Source organism: Salvelinus fontinalis, chromosome 16 (assembly GCF_029448725.1).
Source record: "Salvelinus fontinalis isolate EN_2023a chromosome 16, ASM2944872v1, whole genome shotgun sequence".
Classification (NCBI taxonomy): domain Eukaryota; kingdom Metazoa; phylum Chordata; class Actinopteri; order Salmoniformes; family Salmonidae; genus Salvelinus; species Salvelinus fontinalis.
Genome location: NC_074680.1, coordinates 4,180,647 through 4,207,824, shown reverse-complemented (window position 1 = coordinate 4,207,824; position 27,178 = coordinate 4,180,647). Strand labels below are relative to the sequence as shown.

The 27,178-nt window shown below is 42.9% G+C and overlaps 1 protein-coding gene across 3 annotated transcripts in view; it reads right to left on the bottom strand.

Annotated features, from left to right (window-relative positions):
• LOC129812538 (ena/VASP-like protein) overlaps window positions 1-27,178 on the bottom strand; it is a 64,318-nt gene that overhangs the window by 22,812 nt on the left and 14,328 nt on the right. For 2 of the 3 annotated variants that reach the window (XM_055864177.1, XM_055864176.1), the window contains exons 2-6: window positions 14,532-14,700; window positions 13,989-14,166; window positions 5,754-5,811; window positions 1,634-1,710; window positions 116-1,015 (exon numbers count right to left, since the gene is read on the bottom strand). In XM_055864177.1, the coding sequence (XP_055720152.1) occupies window positions 116-1,015; window positions 1,634-1,710; window positions 5,754-5,811; window positions 13,989-14,166; window positions 14,532-14,700 (1,382 nt within the window). Of the gene's footprint in view, window positions 1-115; window positions 1,016-1,633; window positions 1,711-5,753; window positions 5,812-12,576; window positions 12,713-13,988; window positions 14,167-14,531; window positions 14,701-27,178 lie in introns of those variants that run through there. The other variant, XM_055864179.1, reaches the window with a different exon arrangement.

Sequence of the window (27,178 nt, the reverse complement as noted above, 5' to 3'; positions counted from 1 at the left end):
GGTGTGTGGAGTGGAGTGGAGTGGAGTGGAGTTCCCCCCCCCCGACACACACACACACACAGGACACACACCAGTTGTCCAAGTGCCTTGCTCATTGAGCTCTGCTTATACTTACTGCAGCTGGCTGTGGCAGCCTGAGCGACAGGAGAGGGTGTCTGCTTGGGCGAGCCCCCCTCTGATTGGGCTGTGGTGTATGAGGGGGGAGAGAATTGGGGTGCTGGTGGTGGTGGGGGCGTAGCCTGGTACATCTGCTGCTGGGGGTGAAAGGAGGAGGGGTACTGGGGCTGGTGGGCAGAGACAGGGACGGGGCCCTGGGCAGACTGACCAATCAGAGGGTGTAAGGAAGAAGCCTCGCCGTAACCTAGCTGCTGCTGTTGCTGCTGAGCAAGGTTATAATAGTCCTCTGATTGACCGTTGGCGTGGGGGAGGTGGGACGGGATGTGGGGTTGGTCAGGCTGGTCCAGGGGGTGGGTCTTGACGCGGCTGTGGAGGGGCGGCAGAGGGTGGGCTACGGGGACGACATGCTGGGGCTGGGGCACAGGGGGCATGTGCACAGGCATCATGCCCACCAAGGGGGGCGTGGAGGGCACGGGACCATACATGTGGGCGTGGGAGGCTGACCAGGTGCCATGTTTGGGGGGCAGCACAGGGTCCTGCAGGTCATGACCCTGGTGGAGAGACTGGGTGTGGTGGAGGGCCCGAGCAGTGGGGGGAGAGAGGGGGATCTGGCGCACCTGCCGGGTCGTGGCCATGGGCACCCCTGGCTGCACGGGTGAGAAGGCCGAGGCCAGGGAGGTGGAGAGCTGGGAGTGCTGGGAGGAGTTGTCGCCAGCCCGTCCGCCCAGCACCTCTCTTTCCTGGGAGGAGGAGGAGGAGGAGGAGGAAGGGGAGGAGTTGGAGGCCACTCGGGCGTAGGAAGGCGGCAGTGTGGCGGCCCGGTAGTGTCTGTACTCAGGAGGGGTGTTTGACGGGTGAGAGGGAGGGGAGGACACCTTATATTGGAGGGTGGAAACAACTATAACACACAGACGGAGGAGGGTGGGGTAGAAAACAAAGGATGCAAAAGAGAGAATAATGAGAAACTAAGCAAAGATGAAGAAATAAAAAGAAACAAAGACAAACAATTACATTAGAAAAAGAAGCAGAATGCGAACTCTCAGGAAAGCAGGAAGTCGCATTGCCACGCAGCTGCCGATAGCACGCTGGCAGAATGAGTGTGGCTCTTGTGCATGGATAAGGATGAGTAAATAAAGAGGGGGGGGGGGGGTTCAACACAAGCACATATGTGTCCGAGGTAGCTCTCTATCCATGGTCGTATTCATTAGGGTACACTGTAGCACAACATTTTGCAACGGAAAACGATAATGAGCATATCTTATTGGACATATTCAGGTAGTCCCTCCCTGTTTCAGTCTGTTTTCTCACCATTGGTGCCTAATGAATACGAACCATATGCGCTGCTACCCTAGGCTGTGTTTGGTTACCATGATTGTCATGCTATTCCCATGGAGACAATAGCATCTTCAGATGTTATCTGACATAGGTCAAATGTATTGTGGCTTATGTGTTGACAGACCCTTGTCTAACATGGTAGTGTTTATCCACAGTAAGTATGTTTGTCTGCAGGCCTTACCTGAGCCAGACGTCCGTCGTTCCCTCTCTTTGTGGGCCACTTCCTGCATCTGGATCTGATGCTGCTCCATCATTTGCCTGCAGATACACAGAGGACACAGACACAAGTTTTAGCCTCTCCCTATTTCCAGCCTTTCAATCTGGGCCCACGAATACATTGTTTCAGAGAGAGAGAGAGAGTGAATAGACACGGAGCATGGGCTCCTGAGTTCTTCTGCAAAAATATAAAATTAGAGTTGGATAAATGTAGATAAACTTGCAATTTTTTGCAAGGACTTATACAGGATACTAACCTCAACATCAAAACCTTAGTTCCGATTCACAATTCCATACCTAAAACCTTGATTTTGGACAGAATTACCTGAATGGACGATTACTACCAAGGACTATCAAGAAAAAAAAACTTCTAACAAGCCAAAACCTACAGAAGAAACACAGCAGAACCTGGATATACCATCCAACACAAAATTGAGTGCGTAATGTTCAGTCTGAATCTACTTTCTGGAGCCAAAAAGTAAAAGACAATAACCTCTAGGTAATTTTGTTATACAAAGCTTAATAAATAAGGCTAACAAGCTGCTAAGAAAGAATCTGACTTAAGTGTGAAGAGAGAGGTGTGAAAACTCTTAAGCCTAACAATGGCAGGAGAGTTTCACAGCCCCTCCCCACCTAAATGTAGAGGCCTTTGAAACCCCCTCCATCCATGCAGAGAAGATATCCTCCTCAGAATCCCCAAAATACAACAGCCACAGGACAACTTTGTTTGGATGTTGTAAAGGATCATTCGCCGATACTGAAAAGATATAGCTAGCTAACGATCTCCTTTTCCACGTGGAAAAGACAGACAGAGACTTGCGAGCTACGTTAGCTAGCTAGCTGGGATTTTCAACAAGGAATCTGCCTCCCGAAAAAAGCTTCTCCTAAGTGGGTGTGACACCTACTCCCGGTGCCTGCTGCACTGCTGCTTGGATTCCACCTGGCGATCTGTTCACCATCTGCCCTGTCTCCCTCTGTCTAGTATAGGTACCCTCGCCACACTCCCCCCTCTCTCCCGAGCTTTCGCTCGCCTCCAGCACACATGCACTGTTGAGGCGAGTGACTCTGAACTTGCAATGGTTAGCCCCAAGTTGTTATATTTTTCGCTTGTACTCTATTCTATTTGCCTTATGACTCCTGTGTTCTTTGTTGACTATGAACTTGCTTGTTTACCCAACCGGGGGACAGTCTGTTTATTCCCACACCCGGGACTCTAACTCTCTATTGTTTACACATAGACTCTTGGACTCCCATCCTATTCTAACCACCTCTTGTCGGCTTTGTGATCATGTTACTTGATGAAATTGCTGTACAATATGATCTTGTTGCCATCTAATGCACATTCAAATGTTATAAATCAACACTGCAGAGCTCTCCCTGTCCTCTGCCGTGCCCTGATTATATTACTGTTGATGATATCTGGAAATGTGCATGTACACCCTGGCCCATCTACTGTTGCTAGCCCCAATTCTGACTTGTGCTCTGATATCTGCTCCACTGATTTCTGCTCTCGTAAAAGCCTGGGATTTCTGCACGTTAACACTAGACGCTTATTACCTGAAATGTGTTAATTGAAAGTGTAGATTCACAGCTCCAATCCTGATGTGTTGGTCATTACTGAGACGTGGTTAAGAAAGAGTGTTTTGAACACTGATATTAACCTTTCTGGTTATAACGTTTTTGGGCAAGAAAGATCTTCCAAAAGTGGTGGAGTGGCAATCTTTACCAAGGAACACTTTCAGTGCTCGGTTGTCTGCACCAAGTCATTCCCCAAACAATTTGATTCACTGGTTTTACGCATTAAGCTTTCAAATAAATCTTTGTTGACTGTTGCTGGGTGTTATCGGCCACCATCAGCACCGGCCTGTAACCTAAATTCCCTAAGCTCTCTCCTGGCCCCTAACACTAAGTCTGAATTTGTCCTGCTAGGTGACCTAAACTGGGACATGTGTAAATCACCTGACCAAGTCCTAAAGCAATGGGACTCCCAAAATCTTTCTCAGATTATTACCAATCCCACAAAGTATGACTCCAAACACCCAGAAAAGGCTACTCTCCTTGATGTTATCCTTACAAATAATCCCGATAGGTATCAGTCTGGTGTTTTCTGTAATGACCTTAGTGATCACTGTTTCACAGCCTGTGTACGTAATGGCTACTCAGTGAAACGACCTGTCCTGACTTGTCATAGACTTTAATGAGCAAGCCTTCCTTTATGATCTGGCCTCTGTAAATTTACATATAATCAGCTTTATCTCTTATGCCGAAGATACTTGGACCTTCTTTTTTAATATTTTCAGTGGTATTGTTAACAAATACGCGCCCATAAAGAAAATGAGAATTAAAAACAGGTTCAGCCCCTGGTTCGACCGTTACCTGGCAGAGTACTCCACCTCAAGAATTCCATTTGGCAATTCGCTCGGCACACGCTGTCATGACGTGAATTTCGTTAATGTGATGACTGTAATTTATTCAACCCACTAACTAAGTTTAATTGTTACCCAATTTAAATTAACCACGTAACAATTAACTCATTATGAATTTGGGGCACCCCGGAAGAAGTTGTTTAACGAGTTACCATCTCCTGAATTAAACTCTAGAAGATATAAATATATTGATAACAGTCACTTATTAATCATTACCTCATAATCAGTTCTCATTCTGAACAGTTGTGACCCTCTTGGATCCGCAAGAACCTCAACCTTTGTTGATTATTCAGTAATACACAAATTGGTTTAATTATATATTTACTAACTAAATAATAACACAGAATACACACTCACACGAGACAAAAGTCCCTAGTGGACTGACAAGATATGACGGCTTGTTACAACATAACGTTAGATGGAGAAGGGGAAAGAGAAAGACAAAGAGACAAAGAGAATACTTATCGTACATTTGGAAACTACACTCACAGTAAACATTTACTTTGAACACGAAACACCGCCCATTTTGGGATAAGAAGTAATGCATGTATTTATATGTGGATGTCTTTGTTTGTCATCTATCTCTGTTGAAACCAATCAATCGTTCTATGGGAAGGGGTCGATGGGTGTAAGGCTCTGGTTGTCCACCAGAGGTCACAATGTTCTTCTTGTTAGTTTTCCTGGCTTGTAGTGGAGTGTTTTCAGAGCAGATACTCAGATGCTTCATGAAACCATGAACCATGAAAAACAGCCCCTGACCATTATTCTTCTTCCACCAAACTTTACAGTTGGCACTATGCATTCGAGCAGGTAGCTCCAACTGTAAAGTTCTCCTGGCATCCGCCAAACTCAGATGATTCGTCAGTCGGACTGCCAGATGGTGAAGCGTGACTCATCCCTCCAGAGTCCAATGGACGCGAGCTTTATACCACTCCAGCCGACGATTGGAATTGTGCATAATTGATCTTAGGCTTTTCAGCTATGGAAACCCGTTTTATGAAGCTTCCAAGTTGAGTCACAGCTCTTCAGTAAGGACTTTCTATTGCCAGTGTTTGTCTATGGAGATTGCATGGCTGTGTGCTTGATTTTATACACCCGTCAGCAACGGTGTGGCTGAAATAGCCGAATCCACTAATTTGAAGTGGTGTCCACATACTTTTGTTTATATAGTGTATGTATTGGATTGTGGCACAATCATTTGGGCTTGGACTCATTAAATGTTGTTAATGTCGGGCTCGGCTCATAAAATGTATTTAATATATGGCTCATCAGGCTCAGGTAGCATCAGGTTTGAATTTTCATGCGGATCAAAGCTCAAAATCTGGGTTACGCGGGAGAAAAATGATTCATTCTCGGGATGGAACATTTGTCAAATACAGGGAAAATATTCAACCCGAATGTGAGTTTAGCACCTCTTCCCACTACTAGAGTGGACTAAGAACACAACACGAGCCACTGGACATGTTGTAGGCCTGATGTGTTTTGCACCCTTAAACTACCTTCAGACAAATTAAATAAAGAACACTTTCAGTGACGGATACAAGCAAGTTTTCAAACCAGTTTCTTTATCAATGTCTCTGTTTTGTGAGTTCTATTGTGCACCACGCTTTATTTTGTCATCACTATTTGGTGTTTTTATGAAGGTCAGAGGGGTCTTACCTCCTGTGTGCATCGGGGTCTTCTGAGGAGGGCCCATTTTTACGTTGGACAGCAGGGCCTGAGGTGAGGAACAGAAACAGATTTTCAGCTTTTAGAAAAAGACAACCTGTATGAAAGGACATATATTCTTGTGTATCGTTGGTGTTTGTGAATAGTTTCGTCACACGCCACACCCTCCCCTGCAGTAATAGAGATATATATTTAGCATATTGAATGTAGGTTACATACAGTATAACAATAACCAACAGATACATAATGATGTAAGGGTCTGGTTCGCCTCAAGCGATAGTCACAACAAATGTTATGTTTTATGCACCCCTCACCACACTACCCAAGTACTGTATATGCTGTTACCTATTAAACAGTGCTTTATCGGTTTATTCAGATCCCCATTAGCTTTTGCCGAAGCTGCAGCTATTCTTCCTGGGGTCCACACGAAAACATAAAACACGACAAGTAACAAGACACCGATAGACAAGAACAATCACACACATTTAAAATACAACGATATACAACTAAATGTGTGTAGACTGTGTGTATCAAATAGACTCGATATACAACTAAATGTGTGTAGACTGTGTGTATCAAATAGACTCCGGCAGCAGTGTCTATTTTGCCTGTGGGTCTGTCTTTTTACAACACTGAGCACATACTATACTGTATTTGTACAGTATAGAGGTGCTGATATGGTGAGATGTGTCAATTTAGTTTAACAAGAAGTCGTGACAACCACACTATTGCTCATGGATCTGCCTTTTCTAGTTGAATGTAAAAAAAAAAAATGACAATACGACCTAACAGCCAAAATAACCGCCTCAAATGCAGACAGGGCTTTGACAGACAGCCAGTTAATTCCATAAATTGCATGCTGGGTCAAATGGCATGTGTCATCTCACAAGGGAAGTGTGTCCCTCCCCCGTCCTCCCTCTTGCTGCTACTGTGTATCCTCACGCACTCCTCTCCTCTAAATTCTCCTGAGAAAGACATAGGATTAGCCATGGCATGCCTTGGTTGTTGCCATTAGCATATTAGCATTACCATGGTGTTCAAGACATTAGCACTAGACATTATTAGTATGTCTTGCTTGTTTACATTGGAAGTGGTTTATTGTTGTCTTTCAGCTTATTTTTGACATTAGGAATTATTTGACAAACATACGCCTGGTTTGGAACCTGCCCAGGCATAAATAGTTGTCCTAAAGATGTTACTGAGACTCTCTGAGACAGTCTTAATAAGTACAAGGAGTTCATGTCTGGAGTGGGGTGGATGCAGCGTAACCTGGTCCGTGATTTGTTTGTGCTGTCTTGTCAACTCCTATGTGGTCATTGGCATGACAATGACCATAGGAGTTGGCTATCCAGTACAAGCAGATCTGGGACCAGGCTATGCGGGTAGGAATAGTCAGTTGTGAAACACACCACACGAGGTGCTATTCCTCTGCCCTGATAAGACAGACTGTGTTTTTCCCCATAGCATGATTGATGTAAATCACAGGCATTTCCACAGGAAACCTCAACTAAACAGGGCCAGCAGCACCGTGGACCAGAATAGACCTGACCTGCCCTCCCCTCCTTCCTATACACATCTGGGTCCAATTTCTACAGTGCATTCTGTATTCAACACAACAAATGCATGAATCCCAACCTTCCTTAAAATCGCCAATCCTGAACCAGATTCAAGGGCAAACATGATTGTATTGGATTGAATGTAATATTCTTAATTTCCATTGGAAAAACGTCTAACTTCGCCAGTCTTTGTCGAAAAATATTCCACACCAGGATCAACAATGACGGACAGAGATGGACAATGGCCCAGTGCAAAACAAAACAAAAAACAGCGGACAAAACTGTCATTTATGACATCATGGTGATGTATACTAGACATTTTTAGACATCTTTTTAGTGACCAGATAAGCAAAATAGGCCGTCTTTGCTTGACGTCGTTTTGACGTGCCTTGACGTCACTGTGGTAGCGTATACTGACTGGGTTACTGCATAGTGTGAACTAAGTGGTTACTGAGTCATAACCTACTGCCCCAACTGAGGATGAGACCCTATTCTGAGACCGAGCAATTAACAAGGGCTATCCGGGAGACCACGTGTTTCATATCAGGAATGCCGAACAATAAACCCTAGACGCCCCTTTGCAACACCTGAGCACCCTTGGGTGTCATATCCGCTGGGTGTGTTCGGCATGAGGGACACATGGAACATCTTTATATGGATACTGCTTACCTAGTGAGCACAAGATATTGAAAATACTTACTTTCAACAAAAAATAAAGTATTTTCAACCTCAGAAACAGAGACGAGTCCTTACCATATCCAACCATCTGTAGGTTTGGAATCTTGGTTTGTTTTCAGAATTCGCTTGACATTACTGATTTATTCCAGTTGGCTTTATAATACATTAATCTAATTCTTAATGAGCAACTAAGGCGAGGATGTTGGCTTCATTTGTGCTGATGGCTGTTTTTTAATAAGGTACTGTAACGCTTTCTAAAACCAGATTAATTCCCAATCCCAAACAGTCTTTCATGTTTCATCTCCCACAGTCTCATGAAGGGGAAATATTTTAATATTCTATCATCATCAAACAGAGCCAATCATAGGCTTCACACTTCTGCCACCGTTTTTCAGAAAATAGAGCATAAATATAAATCATGCCCTACTCTACATCGTTTCATCACTACACTGCCTATGAGGAGTTTAGTTGTGTGTGTCCCTGTCTGTGTGTGCGCTACTCTTCTTTGTTCTCTCGGCCTGCAGCTCTCTGATAGGTGATGTCTTGGGATGTCTTGTTTACATTCTTCTTGACACTACTCTGAACTCCCCTTGTTAGCAGCTGATAATCTGTAACGCTTTGCACCTAATGTTAGCACATATCCAGCTAGAGCTTATGTCATAAAACAGCCAAAATACTCATCATAATCGCCATTGAGGGCAGTAATCTATGATGGTGTCTATGAGCCAGTTACTCCAACCTGATCTTTTCACGGTTTTGTTTGGAATACATGAAACCAAGAATTTGAACTATATACTGTATACTATTTGCGATCAAAGGAAACCATTGCAAAGCTAATATGCTATTTGATGCTATCTTTTGGTAGACATACTTTTGTAGCTACTAGGGATGCACCATTAATCGGTGAACATATCGGAATCGGACGATATTAGCTAAAAATGCAAACATCGGTATCGGCCCGATGTCTAGTTTAACGCCGATGTGCAAAACCAATGTCAAAGCCGCCGTGCATACCTATATAACACAAAATGTTGCGCTACACGTGCAACACAGCATTCCTAACCTAGTCCACAATGTCTGCTGTATGGATTGAGCAGTCAACAAGTCGAGCTGTCATTTGAAAGAGTAAGAAAATTTCAGCGAGACAACTCAAAGGCAAAATCCATTTACGCCAAGATGATGTAATTCACTGTCCTTGCCAATCAACCGTTCTCTGTCGTGGGGGATGTTGGTTTTCGCCACTGATCGAGCACCGGTACACACTACCAAGTGCGCTATTTTTCAGATGTTGCCCTACCGGAGATACACAGTAATAGCGTCACTGCTATTAGCTTCACGGCATACTATGGAACGGCATTTGGGTCTTTGCCTGTCAAAAAAGATACACGTCAAATAACACTATTTGACGCGTTAAATACGTTTTTAATTTGACATATCAAATAACAGTTCTATTATAGAATGTTGTGTGTTCTGAATTTGCACATGCAAGCCAGGCACCACCACTACTATCAGTAGCACTGTAAAAGCTGTACAAAAAGATCTGCAAACAAGCAAACACCGGCCACGAACGATGTGTTTACAATACCACAATGGTAATAAAGCATTATTTGTTTGACTGCAACTTCTGGGGTAGCTAGCTAGCTTTAGCTTGGAACCTAGCTAGCACCAATACAACCAGCCTGAAAACAATGACCAGTAGAAACTGCAGTCAATTTCATTATTGTTAGCAATGATTTAGGAATTCTTGTGAGTAAGTATTAGCTAGGTAGCCACTTGTTGTTTGCCTAATGAAATTGAACTTCAGTTAATGAAAGTGTTGCCCAAAGTGAACATTATAAGCAGCCAGCTAGCTTCATCTGGCTAGTGCCGCTCGACCAGACCGGGTTGTGTTGTGAAGCTAGCCACAATAAGGATTTTTTTATTTTTTTTATTTTACCGTTATTTTACCAGGTAAGTTGACTGAGAACACGTTCTCATTTGCAGCAACGACCTGGGGAATAGTTACAGGGGAGAGGAGGGGGATGAATGAGCCAATTGTAAACTGGGGATTATTAGGTGACCATGATGGTTTGAGGGCCAGATTGGGAATTTAGCCAGGACACCGGGGTTAACACCCCTACTCTTACGATAAGTGCCATGGGATCTTTAATGACCTCAGAGAGTCAGGACACCCGTTTAACGTCCCATCCGAAAGACGGCACCCTACACAGGGCAGTGTCCCCAATCACTGCCCTGGGGCATTGGGATATTTTTTAGACCAGAGGAAAGAGTGCCTCCTACTGGCCCTCCAACACCACTTCCAGCAGCATCTGGTCTCCCGTCCAGGGACTGACCAGGACCAACCCTGCTTAGCTTCAGAAGCAAGCCAGCAGTGGTATGCAGGGTGGTATGCTGCTGGCACAATAGTGGAATTTGCGGTTTGCCTTCAAAATAAAAGTACCTATTTGAAAGTGATGCAGAAGGTTACAATTGGTGGAATCATGCCATATTTAGACTAGATAATGTTAAACAAGATTGGAATGTGAAACAAGGAAATGGGGTATCAGTCTACTTGGTGACACACACAGAACACAACTGTGAAGAGCTTCCGCAAATATTAGCATTGTAGCTCTTATCACGGGACTGTGAATGTGTGAAATCACCTCCCCAGTCAGCCTATTGGGTGTATTGACTTTCATATTGCACTGTACAGCTTTACCTAAGGAGTGGGGATCAATGAAATGGGGTATCAGTCTACTCAATACAAAATATATTTTTCCCCAACATCCTCCTCAGAGTTATCATGTAAGTCATCTAAGTAAAAAATGTATGAACACGTTCAATTATGTGACGTGTAGTCATAGTCAGGTCCTGATTGGTCAACAAGCTTACTTGACACGTCAAATAGTGTTATTTGACATATCTTTTTTGACACGCAAAGACCCAAACGGCGTTCCATAAAAATCCTGGTTGAGAATAAAACAACAGAACAAATAAACAACGAAACAGCACAGCAAGTAAGTGAAAGAAATAGGTTTTGATTATGTTTTAGTGGTAATGGGGACATACGTAAATGCCAACAAAATAACTTTTTGGTCTGTGTGTAACCTTTATTTAACTATGCAAGTCAGTTAAGAACAAATTCTTATTTATTTACAATGACGGCCAAACCCGGACAACGCTGGGCCAATTGTGCGCCGCCCTCTGGGTACTCCCAATCCCGGCCGGATGTGATACAGCCTGGATTCAAACCAGGGACTGTGGTGACGCCTCATGCAGTGCCTTAGACCGCTGCGTCCGTGTGTATGTTAACTATTTAACTGTACTAGAATGCTTAAGGCCCCTAACATTTTAAATATCGGTTATCGGTATCGGGTGTTTTGGCAAGGAAAATATTGGGTATCGGACAAAAATGTAATATCGGTACATCACTATTAGCCACTTACTTTCAGATCCAGACACAACAAAGTAACTAAACATAAGATACGTTGGTATTAGGCTGGTAAAGAGTTGCCTGATATTACAAATACAACAATGTGGACCACTCTAGTCAAAATCACTTGGCAACTGCAGCCTCACAGCCTAGCGACTGCACAATTACATGCTTTTAGATAAGTACACAATAGCCAACACCATTAACACAATCAAGGGTTATTATGAACGCTATACAACACATCTACAGATGTTAACAGGAAGGTTGTGTATTTGACAAATGACCTTAGCTAGTGCCTAATGTTGCACAGAGAGGCCTGAAATGGTGAGGTGAGAGAAGTAGTGACCCAGAGGAGTGCTAGGGCTTGATCAGGCCTGTGCACATTTAAGGACAGAAGCACTCAAGGGACAAAACAAGGCCTGCTTTTTATCACACTCTCTAACTCAGATGGTGTTTACCTAATTGCCTAATTGTGAGTTGAGTAAAATATGATGATAAAAAACAGTATTCCAAACCACAGGACACACATCTAAGCACTAAAACATGATCAAATATAAATGCTACTTTGCCCCTTAGGGCCACCATGGTGTTTCAGTGGTGTTTAAATGGAAAACTTTCATTGGCAGTCAACAGCAATGCATACAGCTTAAGCTTTACAATGATTTGTGATGATTAACAGCTTACACATCTGAATAGTGATTTCCAGAACATCACCTCCCTATTTTAGCCCTACAATGCCACCCAGAGAGGTGCTGCCAATTCCATCAGCCTCACATTGCCAGCAGCACCATCATGCAATAGATCACCCTGATTCCGCCCCTCCCTCTATCACCTACTCTACTTACTGAGGGTGATCTTCGCAGAAGTGCACCTTCTGATAGTGGCTGGTGACATCTCTGGAGTAAGAATAATCGTGAGACCCGCTCTGCTGTTCTTACAATGTCTTTAGCAAGCTATTACTGTATGCAGTATACGTACTAACTATGGCTTCTAGTCAGGCAGCTGGCCAGACTACTGGAATAGCATTAGCCACGAGTCGGGTGATCCAACATGTGATCCAACATGGGACCCCAGTAGCATGTATAAAGCAGGAGAATGCCTGCGACTGCGTTCCCTGGACCGAAGAAGCACCTTGGGTTTGCTTGAGGAGCCCTATAGCTCAGCTCACCTCCAACGTGGCCCACTCCGGTCACCTCAAAGGTTCCCCCAAAAAAGGAGAGTGCCATGTGAGATTTGGCGGTCTAAGACAGTTTGGCTCCATGGGTATTTTAGCCAGGCTGTGCACCAATAGGAAGGCTAGGGGACGGAATGGAGCCGTCACCGGACTTCCCCTCCCAACAGCATATAAGTAGCAGCCTGTAACAGGAGAGGCACATGTGCTATTTGTTAAGTATGGGTAGAGTCAGGCAGGCTTCATATAAAGACCTCACTACATTTCTGTTGTCATAAACTAGACAGAACCATACATCTCCTCTAACTACAGGTCTTTACATTGATGTGTGCAAGTGTCTTTCCTGGCGTGATAGTGTTAATAGTTGTAATGGTTAGTTTGGATAGTGTTGCATTAGGCATGTATTATTGTCACAACTGTCTACAAATCGGCCCTCATACTTTATGCTTAAATGACCAATGACCAGGCTACTGAACATATCTAAGTCTGGCAGCCTGGGCCCTAGCCTGGGTTGTGTTCAGTAGGGAAAAACATTTTGAAACTAAGTGAAATGGGGATGTACTATTTGAACTTGTCCAATACGGCCTTTTAAATAATTTTCCGTTGCATACATTTTTTAAACGTTTTGCTACAATGTGCCCTACTGAACACAACATAGGTCACTGAGTTTATAGTCTAGCAGGATTCTATGGTTTGTTTTGTATTACCAATTTCCCACACACTGCTGAAAATTTTCACCCTGAGCCATAGAGATATACTAGTTATGGCTCTGTTTTCACCTTAGAGCTTGATATCCAGCAGAGGGAGGTAGAACGGCGGCAGGTAGACTCATGGTTAGAGTGTTGGGCCAGTAACCAAAAGGTTGCTAGATCAAATCCCCGAGCTGCCAATGTAAAAATAGGTCGTTCTGCCCCTGAACAAGGCAGTTAACCCACTGTTCCTAGGCCGTCATTGTAAATAAGAATTTATTCTTAAATGACTTGCCTAGTTAAAAAAGAAAGAAAAAATAACTCAGTTGAGATCAACCCAGCAACCAGACTGACTAGCACCTACAGCCCTAATGTCATTGGCTGAACCAAGTGTAAACTTAAAAGGTTGAAATCCTTTCTGAAAATAGATTATATCTATAAGATATTATATATTTTATATCTTATACCTGGTCATTTAAGATATATTATATCTTACAACAACCTAAACATGTTCAACAAAATATTTTGTTGATCCAACAATCCTGGGATGATAGTGGAGTTAAACTGGCCACAAATGACTGGATAAAAAGATTAGCATTTTGTGTTGAGTACAACTGACAATTAACATTCATCCGTTTCAGCTACAGCCCGGCTAAACCCTTTGACTGTGACATAAACAGACTGACATGCAGATTACTGCCACACTGGAAAGGGTCCCACCTCCGTCTTGCGAGCTGAGCACATTGAGGCCGAACATCATGGCGGTGGAGAAGGTGGTGGCCTCCTCCTTGCTGGCGAAGTTGAGACCGTACACCTGCCTGGCATCACGCCACTGGTGGAAGGTGGGTGTGGCCTGATTATACTTCAGCCCCTTTACTATGGAGTAGTTGATCACTACCTGAGAGAGAGAGACAGCCAAGTACTCATCATTCATTCATTACTTGTCAAATACTATTGTCAGCTTAGATCAGTGTACAAGATTGAATCCCATCAATAGTGTCATAGAGATTACTGGTACATTTAAAAAACATTGTTTGCTTTTTTATTTTTTATCACAGTGCTGAATTTGAAAGAGATTACATAAGAGATGGACTCTATCTCTATTATTATCCTTAAGCCAGTGTGTTTGATGAACGATGAATAGGCTTGCAGTGTGACATGTCTTCCCCCATATCTACGTCACATATGTTGGTCCATAGAAATGACTAGAACAGACAAATTCACCATAGAAATGTGTGTGTGTGTGTGTGTGTGTGTGTGTACCTGCTGGTCCTGTAGTTTGACCCCGACCACGCGGAAGGTGTTGTTGGCCGTGTTGTGGTAGATGTTGATGCGGCTGAAGCCCTGCTGGCCCGGCTTGATTGGCACCCACTTCTTACTGGCGTCATCGTACACCATGACCGAGGCGCGGGCTTGGCAGATACTCTGTTCACTGTGGAGGAGGAGGAAGACACAAGGGTTAGAGGTCAACAACAGAGACATAGGGTTAATGTAAAAAAAAAAAAATCCTCAATTTCAACGTTTTACTCTGGTTCCTTGAAAGTTTCCCTGGGAGCTTTTATTAACGCTACGGGAACAGAAATGATGGGTTATTTTGAGTTTTTTGTATAACTTCCTTAAATCTTTCACTGAATGTTTCAATAATACTTTTAATAACACTGCTAGCTTATTTTGGGTTCACGTTTTTGAACTCCAAGCACAGATAGGCATTAATCATGCAAACACGTTTCTTTTTTATTGTGACACGGCATCAGTGAGAATCAAACCTATTATCTTATGTTCTCTGTCTATGGAATTAGTCCACTGGGCCACCAGGATGGAACTACCATGCCATGTTTTTTACACATACAAAGCTGTTCATTTTAATTGGTGAGAACGGAATGTATATGTTTTTATGTTTCTTTGTTGTTTAAACCTCTTTTTTCGCCCCAATTTCGTGATATCCAATTACAATCTTGTCTCATCGCTGTAACCCCCCAACCACCTCAAGAGAGGCGAAGGTCGAATCGTGCGTCCTCCGAAACATGACCCGTCTAACCGCGCTTCTTAACGCCTGCCCGCTTAACCTGGACGACGTTGACGACAACAAGTCAGTCTGCAGGCACCCAGCCCGCCATAAGTAGTCGCTAGAGCACGATGAGCCAAGTAAAGCCCCCCTGGGCCAAACCCTCCCCTAACCCGGGTGTGCGCCCCCTTATGGGACTTAAGTCACAGCCGGTTGTGACACAGCCTGGAATCGAACCCGTGTCTGTAGTGATGCCTCAAGCACTCCGATGCAGTGCCTTAGACTGCTGCACCACTCGGGAGGCGTATGGAAAGTTTTCTTATCGTTCTCAAAACAATTTAAGAACTTTCAGTAGAACCACGAGGAACGTTTTGCTTTCCCACAGGATACGTTTTTCTTCACGTTCTCTGGACTATTTGAGAACATTCCCAATGTCAAACCAGTTAGAACATTTTCCTAGAACATTTCCAAAATTGAAATGAAATGTAACCATGTTTGAACTGCTCTGACACGTTCTGTAATGAAATACCAGGAATAAAAGCTTCTTAAATATGCTGAGGATGTTCCAAAGCCAAGCAGCTATCCCAGAAAGTTGTGGGAAGGTTGTATTCAAAATAACCATAGGACAACCATGCTCTCACCAAGCTCTAAGAAATGCTTGCAGTGCCAGGGTTGTGGGTTCGATTCCCACGGGGGACCAATACGAAAAAGTATGCACTCACTACTGTAAGTCGCTCTGGATAAGAGTGTCTGCTAAATGACTAAAATGTAATGGTTCTCGGAACATGTGCTAGTTGGGATATGTCAGAATGTTTGGAGACATGGGCGGAAGGGTGTGCGTTGCTGATCTTGAAACCCTGATCAGGAAAACTCTGATTTAAGAGTGTGAATAACAATATGGGGTGATATTCCTGACAGCATGACAGGGTATTGATGTTTCACACATAGAGCTCTAAAAGGTGAGATTGGCTGATGCCCTCAGGGGACTGAAGTGACAAAAAGTTTTAAAATGTTCACCTTGAATACAAAAGGGACAGCGAAGCTCTGCTATTTGTGCTAACTGCTTTAAATAATTATCTTACTCAGTTATTTCAGGCGACCCAACATTCTTAGTCTTTATTGTACAGACTGGCAAATTAGCACTGCACTCACAGCTGTCATTTCAAGACACCAATTCTTAAAGGAAATATTTTGCAAAGTCGGTGCCTCAACATAGAAAGCCTTTTCGATATCCAAAATAAAGTATTTAAAATATCGCAGCTAAATCAAGATTCCACCACAGAGACAGACAATGGGTCATCTGACTCTAAGGCCCCTAGGACATCACTAGCGTTCAAATGCCGGCACGTGGCCTTCCTCTGTGATCTCCTTCCTCCCTAGGAGGGGAAGAACATGGAGACTGACACTTCAGCCGTGTCTCAGCACAGCGAATGGGTGAGGCAGTATGAGTGCAGGATTCAGAACCTCTTGTAGCAACATCTACTACCGTTTTCACACTATTGTGTCATCCCGACCCGAACAGCTCAGATAGTTTGTTTTCACACTGTCCGTTCCAGCAACTATGGCAGATGTGTAATCAGGCCAGCGCAATACACTACAACAATATTAGATGGTCAGGCTCTGAAAGAATGCCGCAGGACAGGGACTGACAGCTGTCCCTCCTTGATTACCAACACATCCTCACTACTCTTCAGTATCAACCATAACACAACCATCAGACAGTCACCACACAACCAGTCACCATGACTTTCCTTGCAAGTGCTTTTTCAAATTAAATTGAAGCGCAGCGTGGTAATCAATCAATTACAGATCATCTAAAAATCCAATCATTACACAGGAATTACGTCCTTGAGGAGACATTGAACATGCAATCAGATATAGCAAGTTTGGTTTACCCTTGTTGTGACATCTGAGGCAGTTAGCGCAACAGACAACAGTGCCGTGCTTCATTTGAGGTTTTGAGTGAGGTTTAGTTTGACACAGTAGGTGTAATAATATCTCAGCAAAAGAAGCAAAGGCTAACAGCTAATAACTAAAGGCTAACAGCAATAATGGAGGAGAAGGTTTGAGATCATCTTCAGTTACCACATTCAAAATAGGGAAGTCTTGGGCTCAATTGATTCAATAACTCAATCAATATGGGATCAATATGGGATCATTCAAATAAATTCAAATAAGCAAAACCTTATAGAAAACAGGCTTATGCCTCTCTGGTATCCTGGCAACCACAGGTAGACCCCAACATGTTTTAGACTCAACTGTGGGCATAGTTCACCAGTCATCTTCCTCAGTCAAGTAGGACTTAGCAATGGAGGATATCCCAAGTCTACACATGATGGATTTCCTTACTCAAAGCTTTCAAAGACATTACTGGGACTTAGAATACATCTTTACGGTCTATCTGGTTCTAAATTGAGTTGGGCTCAATCTAAAGCCACATAACAGGCGCTTCTACCACAGTACAGAGACCACCCATGTCCCTGAGGAGATACTCAGTTCTTTAGTGTCTGACAGATCCCTTTACAAAAACAAGCCCTATTTCTGGAGTCATCTGGGGTCGAGGGTCACAGCCTTCTCTGTGAAGCATTGGTTTCAGTACCCTACCAGGCTAAGTCAGAAATAAAGCATAGCGCCGTCAATTTGTCTGACTGACATTGCTCAATCATCGCATGTGATGCAACTTAAAGCTTAACGACTGTAGGCTCCTCGAATGTCACTGGGGCCGAGCTCCCTGCCATCCAGGACCTCTTACCAGGCGGTGTCAGAGGAAGGCCCCAACAATTGTCAGACTCCAGCCACCCAAGTCATAGACTGTTCTCTCTGCTACCGCACGACAAGCGGTACCGGAGCGTCCAAGTCTGGGACCAAAAGGCTCCTGAACAGCTTCGACCCACAAGCCATAAGACTGCTGAACAGGTAATCAAATACCTACCCAGACTTTTTTTTTGCACGGACTCTATGCGCACACACACTGCTGCTACGTTGACACTCCAACACACACTCACACACACACATATTGACGCCACACACACACATATTGACGCCACACACACACGCTGCTGCTACTCTGTTTATTATCTATCCTGATTGCTTAGTGACTTTTACCCCTACCTACATGTAGATATTACCTCAATCACCTCAACTACCTCGTAACCCCAGCACATTAAATCGGTACCAGTACTCCTTGTATAGCCTCGTTATTGTTATTTTTATTGCATTTAAAAATAAAAAAATGGGGGTGCAAATGTTACGTTTTTCTTATTTTTTATTTATTTATTTGATGTAGGCTAGTCACTCTCAATTCAGATTCCTGTCTTCTACCACAGACTTACACCACTACAGAAGATAGTGCTTTTGTAACCACATTACAGCTATGAATATAATTTTGGGTTATGACCACTCTTAATGAGGATACTTGCTGTACAACAACCACACGTGTCACGCCCTGATCTGTTTCACCAGTCCTTGTGCTCGTTTCCACCCCCTCCAGGTGTCGCCCATCTTCCCCACTTATCCTCTGGGTATTTATACCTGTGTTTTCTGTCTGTCTGTGCTAGTTCGTCTTGTTTGCCAAGCTTACCAGTGCTTGTTCCTGTCAGCTCCCGTCGTTCGCCAGCCTCACTTCTTCTCGTCCTCTTGGTTTTTGACCCTTGCCTGTCCTGACCCTGTACCCACCCGCCCGACCACTCTGCCTGTCCCTGAGCTTGCCTGCCGTCCTGTACCTTTGCTCCTACTCTGGATTATCGACCCCTGCCTGCCTTGACCTGTCGTTTGCCTGCCCCTGATGTTACAATAAACATTGTTAGTTCACAACATCTGCACTTGGGTCTTACCTTGCTTCCTGGTAACATCCTTTACTCTACACTGACTGGTTTGTGGTTAGAGAATGCTAATATTAGCACTTGGTGGTAGTGGCTGTGTATACAAACACCAACATCTTCCTGATCCAAGACCGGTTCTCGTAGGTGGCATACTGCACTGCACCTCCAAATCATAAACGGTATACAACGAGCTCAAAGTAATGGGGACAGTGACACATTTTTGGTTTGTTTTGTCTCTGTACTCCAGCACTTTGGATTTGAAATGACACAATGGCTATGAGGTTAAGGTGCAGATTGTCTTCCATCCAGTTTCTTCCATATCGGGTGAACCGTTTAGAAATTATAGCACTTTTTGTACATAGTTCTCCCATTCTAGGGGACCAAAAGTATTGGGACAAATTCACTTGTGTATTAAAGTAGTAAAAAGTTAAGTATTTGGTCCCACATTCATAGCACACACCAACTACATCGAAGCTTGTGTTTTGGATGCATTTGCGGTTTGTTTCGGTTGTGTTTCAGATTATTTTGTGCCCAATAGAAATGAATAAAAAATAATGTATTGTGTCATTTTGGAGTCACTTTTATTGTAAATAAAAATGAAGGAAAAAGGAAACCGCACACTGCTCTTGATAGTATCGCCGGTATTTAATAAGCTTACGTATCGGCCCCACGGCCTTCGTCAGAGCTTGTAAAGAGCTTGTAAATAAGAATATAATATGTTTCTAAACACTTCTTCATTAATGTGGATGCTACCATGATTACGGATAATCCTGAATGAATCGTGAATAATGACGAGTGAGAAAGTTACAGATGCAGAAATATCATGGTTGCATCCACATTAATGTAGAAGTTAAGTGAGGATGTAAGTGGCGACTGTGGCTCTCCTTGTCAGTCACTATGGGCTTAAACCCTGTCGGTCTTCCTTATACTCAAGACTACACCTTTAAAAAAAGGATAAGCACTTTTCATGTCCAAGTCATGAATAAAAGTCAAAATTAGAGGTCGACTGATTAATCGGAATGGCCGATTAATTAGGGCCGATTTCAAGTTTTCATAACAAATCGGAAATCTGTGTTTTTTTTTACACCTTTATTTAACTAGGCAAGTCAGTTAAGAACACATTCTTATTTTCAATGACGGCCTAGGAACGGTGGGTTAACTGCCTTGTTCAGGCGCATAATGACTTTTTACCTTGTCAGCTCGGGGATTCGTTTTTGCAACCTTCCGGTTACTAGTCCAACACTCTAACCACCTGCCTTACATTGCACTCCACAAGGAGCCTGCATGGCAGGCTGACTACCTGTTACGCGAGGGCAGCAGGAAGCTGTAAGTTGTAAGTTGCTAGCTAGCATTAAACTTATCTTATAAAAAAACAATCAATCTTAACATAATCACTAGTTAACTACACATGGTTGATGATATTACTAGTTTATCTAGCGTGTCCTGGGTTGCATATAATCGATGCAGTGCCTGTTAATTTCTCAGCGAATCACAGCCTACTTCGCCAAACGGGTGATGATTTAGCACTGTCGTTGCACCAAACCTAACCATAAACATCAATGCCTTTCTTTAAAATCAATACACAAGTATATATTTTTTAAACCTGCAAATTTAGTTAATATTGCCTGCTAACACGAATTTCTTATAATTAGGGAAATTGTGTCACTTCTCTTGCGTTCCGTGCAAGCAGTCAGGGTATATGCAGCAGTTTGGGCCGCCTGGCTCGTTGCGAACTGTGTGAAGTCCATTTATTCCTAACAAAGACCGTAATTAATTTGCCAGAATTGTACATAATTATGACATAACATTGAACGTTGTACAATGTAACAGCAATATTTAGACTTAGGGATGCCACCCGTTAGATAAAATACGTAACGGTTCCGTATTTCACTGAAAGAATAAACGTTTTGTTTTCGAAAATATAGTTTCCGGATTCGACCATATCAATGACCAAAGGCTCGTATTTCTGTGTGTTATTATGTTATAATTAAGTCTATGATTTGATATTTGATAGAGCAGTCTGACTGAACGATGGTAGGCAGCAGCAGGCTCGTAAGCGTTCATTCAAACAGCACTTTCGTGCGTTTGCCAGCAGCTCTTCGCTGTGCTTCAAGCATTGAGCTGTTTATGACTTCAAGCCTATCAACTCCCGAGATTAGGCTGGTGTAACCGATGTGAAATGGATAGCTAGTTAGCGGGGTGCGCGCTAATAGCGTTTCAATCGGTGACGTCACTCGCTCTGAGACTTGGAGTAGTTGTTCCCCTTGCTCTGCAAGGGCCGTGGCTTTTGTGAAGCGATGGGTAACGATGCTTCGAGGGTGGCTGTTGTCGATGTGTTCCTGGTTCGAGCCCAGGTAGGGGCGAGGAGGGGGACGGAAGCTATACTGTTACACTGGCAATACTAAAGTATTGCTAAGAGCATCCAATAGTCAAAGGTATATGAAATACAAATGCTATAAATAGATAGAAAATAGAGAGAAATAGTCCTATAATTCCTATAATAACTACAACCTAAAACTTCGTACCTGGGAATATTGAAGACTCATGTTAAAAGGAACCACCAGCTTTCATATGTTCTCATGTTCTGAGCAAGGAACTTAAACGTTAGCTTTTTTATATGGCACATATTGCACTTTTACTTTCTTCTCCAACACTTTGTTTTTGCATTATTTAAACCAAATAGAACATGTTTCATTATTTATTTTAGGCTAAATTATATTATTATTATATTATTATATTAAGATAAAAGAAAAGTGTTCATTCAGTATAGTTGTAATTGTCATTATTACAAATACATTTTTTTTTAAATCGTCCGATTAATTGGTATCGACCTTTTTTGGCCCCCCAATAATCGGTATCGGCGTTGAAAAATCATAAATCGGTCGACCTCTAGTCAAAATATTGATAAAAAAACACAAATGAACAGAATTATCAGGGTTACAAAATAGACAATAATATGGGGTCTTTGTTTCTAAACATCCCTGAATAATTAAATGGACATTGACAGGCTATGTGTGTGTAATATCTATAGGAGACTTGTGACTTATTTCGTTTTAAGGAACATCCATTCGATATAACACTCAAAACAATATAGCCAGTCAATAACAATGTAGTTAAATACAATTAAAATCACACCTGTACCTGTGTAAGTGTATAGGCCTATCCCACTGAGCAAAACGTACTTTCAACCAGTTTTGCTGTTGAAATGACATCTTTACAACCAGTTTTGCTTACTGGAATTGGACAGGAGTGCTCAGACACATCACTATCAAAATACGGTATTTGCTTTTTCTTTGGGGATACCTTGAAATAGCTATTACACAGAGGTAGTACAACATCCATTACGATGGCTTATAAGGACCTTGAGGCAGAAGTTGTGATAATGCTAGCCTCCAGACATGTTCTAGCTAGACGAGTGGGAGTGAAATGCTGGATGGAGGCTTCTGCTACATTGAGTGCTTAACCATGTCAAATAAGCCTCATGGGTGAGCTGGATAAAGGAGGCCACCATGTTTCTAGCCTTTGGAATTAAGCAACCTCTGCCCCTACACACTCACACACACACACACACACATTAAGCAAGCCTCTGCTGTACATACACGCACATACACAGGGTCTTTCATGTAACATGGATGTTGGGTTTCGGTGTAATGTACTGTATGTACCCCATCCATTAGCTGAGTACTTTCTGGTAGTATAGTTCTGGGATGTATTCACTAGGAAGCAAACGGCAGAAACTGGGATGTACTAACCTGAACTTGTCCAATAAGAAACGCTATTTTTCGTTGCAAAACGTTTTTACTACAGTGTGCACACTCTTGGTTTACCGGCTTTGTCCAGGAATACTCAAATTGGGGATGGGTTAAATGAATAGTAAGGTAAGGGGCAGCGTTTTTTCTAAAAGCAGGATGCCGGTTTGGCACAGAAGTTGTTGGCCTAATTTCCCCATCGTGACCAATAAATAACATTTAGCCTGGGAACAATTCAGGCTTTCCATGGGAACCCTGGAGGCAGAGGGGGCATCAAGCGGTGAGAGGACAACAACCCTAGATGGTGACCAGCCAGCCAGTGGGCAAACACTTTGTTGCCAGGCAGGGTAATCGTTTAATGCTGCTGGTTCAGTGGAACGTACCCGAACAGACCCAAATAATAGAACACGACACGGCATCACTCTCTCTGTCTGCTGCATCATGTGAGCTACAGTATTTGATTGGTAAGGCCTTTCTCTCTCACTCCCTGTTTACTGGGCAACAATGCTATGTCTGCTAGTCTGCTAATTGTAGTTCACATTTCAGTCACATCAAGTGCAAAGCCAAAAATAAAGTACGAGACCTGTAATGAAAAATGTGTAAGGCAGATTAAGAAATCCCACAGATGCCTCCAAATGTAAGGCTGATGATAGAAAAAATTAAGATCCAGGGACACTGACTTCAGTATTAGACTTCAAGGTTTAATTAGAGACTATCCAGCCTAAAGGGGAGAAATAAAATACAGAGAATAAAAGCAGAGATCGTGCACCTGCAGTGGCACTAAAATCTAAGCTGGAGATCTCCCAGCAACCCCTGCTCCATACTTCAGAGCCAGAGTCTACGCTGTCAAAATAAGAGTCTCTCAATACAGGTCCCACACATGCATGCGGTGGAGTGCAGCATTGTCTCTCGTCTTACACAGACAGGTAGACTCATCCTCAGGTGTAGTAGAGAGACCAGTGAGAATGAAACCATCAGCAGTAGCGGGGGACTCCCATTAGAACAGCAGACTTAATTCACGTTTCCTCTCCCATTCAGTCTGTATTCTGACTCCTTGCTCCACACACCGACGATGAATAAAAACAGCAGCATGCACATTTTGGGGAATTAATTAAAAAAGGAGAAGTGGTTCCTTCCCTGTTATTAAAGAGAGGGCAGCAGGGAGGGGATAGAGTGGATTATACACTCTAGTGTTTTTCCCAGAGTGCAGTGCAGTATAATCATTTTCGGGCAGCTCCACCACATACACACACGCACCAGCTGACAGAGAACAACTCAGTGGCGGGATTACAGGCGACTTCCGAGGAGATCGTTACCTCACTCCCGTTTTAAGGCTAAATTAACTAGGACTTAACTCTCATTTAGGCACCGGGCTGTAATCTCAGCACAGAGAAAGTCCCACTGGAAGGGAGTTCTGCGAGGACAGAGGCCTTCAGTAATTGTGTGGGGCAACTTCCCCGAAGGCCTGGGTGGTATTCATTAGGCACCAAACGGTAGAAAATGGACAGAAACAGGAACTACATGATTTTGTCCAAAAATAAACACTTGTTTTTTCATTCCAAAATGTTTTGTTACGGTGTAACCTATTGAACTCCACTCTGTTGGAAGACCTGGTGGCAAGTGTGGTTATATAAGGGACAGAACAGACTGCCAAGACCATTTTCAGACAATAGTAAACTTCTTGGAGACAATTTCAAATATTGCACAATAATGCCATAAAGTACGAGGATTTACATAGCTGTAAACTGAGCGTTAAAAGAAAAGAGAAATAAAAAATAAACCTCTGTGCTCATTAATGCACCGCATTTTTTTCCCAGCCAACAATACATAAAACTCTATGTCACCAAACTCCAACTTCAATCCCTAGGAATCACTTTGATGGACACCACATGATGGACGAGCTCAATGTTTTACCCTGCCCCCACCACTCTTACATATGAAAGTATACCACGTTGAATGGATGAGAAATAAGCCATATACAGGAGAGAGGGATGTGGCCCTTAATGGTCTTTTCCTCCTGCTCCATTAATGTGCTTATCTTCTTAGCTAAATGTCCTTGCTTGTGAAAAAACGACACACACACACACACAGTTCTAAGCCTCCTCCCCCACAACCCACCAGCCAAAGTACCATCCAAATTGCAGTGTCTACAACCAATGATGTTCAATAACACTCAGATACTGTTGCTGTCCAGTGTTCACCACTGTGATATCATGTTCTATACACTATAACTCCCACTCAAACTAACAGAAACAGCTAAAGCTGACTTGGACCACTTTGTATGTAGGTCAATGGCTGGCACATTAGTGTTTGGCATGAGTGACACTGACCTCAGCTGAAGTGAAACAGAGTACGATATTGCTGGGATGATTTTCGGCAACAAATGATGAACGTATACATCCATGCTATTCAGCAAGAACATTCAATTAACATTTTAATGGTAGACAGTTTGTGCAAATTGTGTGTGCCTCTGTCCTAAATGAAGAACTATCGAATGGTGTCCAAACTAGTGTCACGCAAACTAGACAAAAGTCGAGCAAATTTCCATTTGACGCTACAAAAATATATTCTCGACTTAATCAGGTTAAATCACATTGGTTTCTTCCCAGTCTCTAATGTATGTGTAGCACGTGGGGATGTGTGAAGCTTACTCCTCAGCCTGAAGAGTCCCAACTTGCACTGGCGAAAAGCTAGCTTTTCAAGTGGTACTGACTGGTAAGATGCTTTTGGAGGGTGGTCATGTGTGCTAGAAAGGCAGATGGGTCCTGGGTTCGAGCCTTGGTGTGAGCCAAATCAGGAGGAAGCAGTACTCACTAAGCAACCAGCATGATGTCATATGCACAACGCATGTTTAAAAGGAAAGTGAAGGCTACTATAAGCCTGGTCCCAAACCAGTTGTACTGTATTCATGATCAGTTGTGCTGTATAGCCAGCTCCTATTATAGACAGCACACACAGATCTGAAACGAAGTGAACAGTAGTCTTCACTGTATCCAGCCGTCTCCATCTGGGACAGCAACAAACCATTCCATCCATCTTTTCAGGAGGAACATAAAGAAGGGCATTGGAGCGAAACCCAATGTGGAGTTTAGCCTGTAGCCGTTCTTCAATACGAGTGTAAATTAAAACATGGTTCCTTATACGGTGTCTATTCAGAGATTCAGAGAATATAGTGCACCCTGAAACAAAGATTGTTCAGTGTAGCATTCGCATGCTGTTCTATTCTTATCATGATCAGTGGGTGTTGTCGGTTGCTTTAACATGTAACGTTAACACCGGGGGGGTTAATAAATTAGAACGATTAGAGACTATATTCGAAGTATTCCTTTGGATGTGTCATTTCAGTCACGTGGTCATTTCAGTCACAATGTCCTTTCAGTCATGTTCCATGTCATTTCAGTCAAGTCCATCTGTCATTCCCTGGATGAAGAAGCTACCTTTGTTAGTACTCAGTAGGTCAAAATAGAAATGTTCAAAAGTTCTGTCAACCACTTACGTCTGCAAAACATTTGTGTTTGCATGTAAGAGGTGCGTGACTGGCTGCAGGGAAGTCAGGCGCAGGAGAGCAGAACTGGGTAATAACCGGAGCAGTTTAATGTGCAAAACCAACGGCAGCCAGAACAACAAAATATGGGTACAAAATAACCCGAAGCGAACCAGTCAGAGTGCACAAACACTTTCCAACAAACTATTTCACACACACAGACATGGGGGGGAACATAGGGTTATATACACGACAAGTAATGAGGGAATGTAAACCAGGTGTGTGGGAAAACAAGACAAATGGAAGATGAAAGGTGGATCGGTGATGGCTAGAAGACCGGTGACGTCGACCGCCGAACGCCGCCCGAACAAGGAGAGGAACCGACTTCGGCGGACGTCGTGACATTGCATTACAATTCCAGTGAAATAAATGCCTTTCAATCAATAATAAAATACTGTTTTTAAATGGGAGAATATTCAGAGATGAATCCAGAATATTGAAGGTCCATTTAACATTTTAACACCAGGGGATTTGCTGCTGTATGCATTAGAATCTATAGTGACATTAGCATTAGAGGTTTACAATGTTTTAGTTTTTTGTTTAGAGTAACTAAGTCACTCTCATTAACCTCCCTAACAGTTGCCAATTGGCCATAGTAAAATATGTTGGTTACTCTTCATAAAAACATTAATGAATTAGACATTATAAATGCTCATGCATATGTATAAATGCTTATTAATACTTTTTAACAACTTGCAAACTGTTCAAAAAAACATGCTTATTCATTAATGATCATGAAGTGTTGCCAAATGAATGCACAACCAACCTGGCTGAGTAGTTGCTGTAGAAGA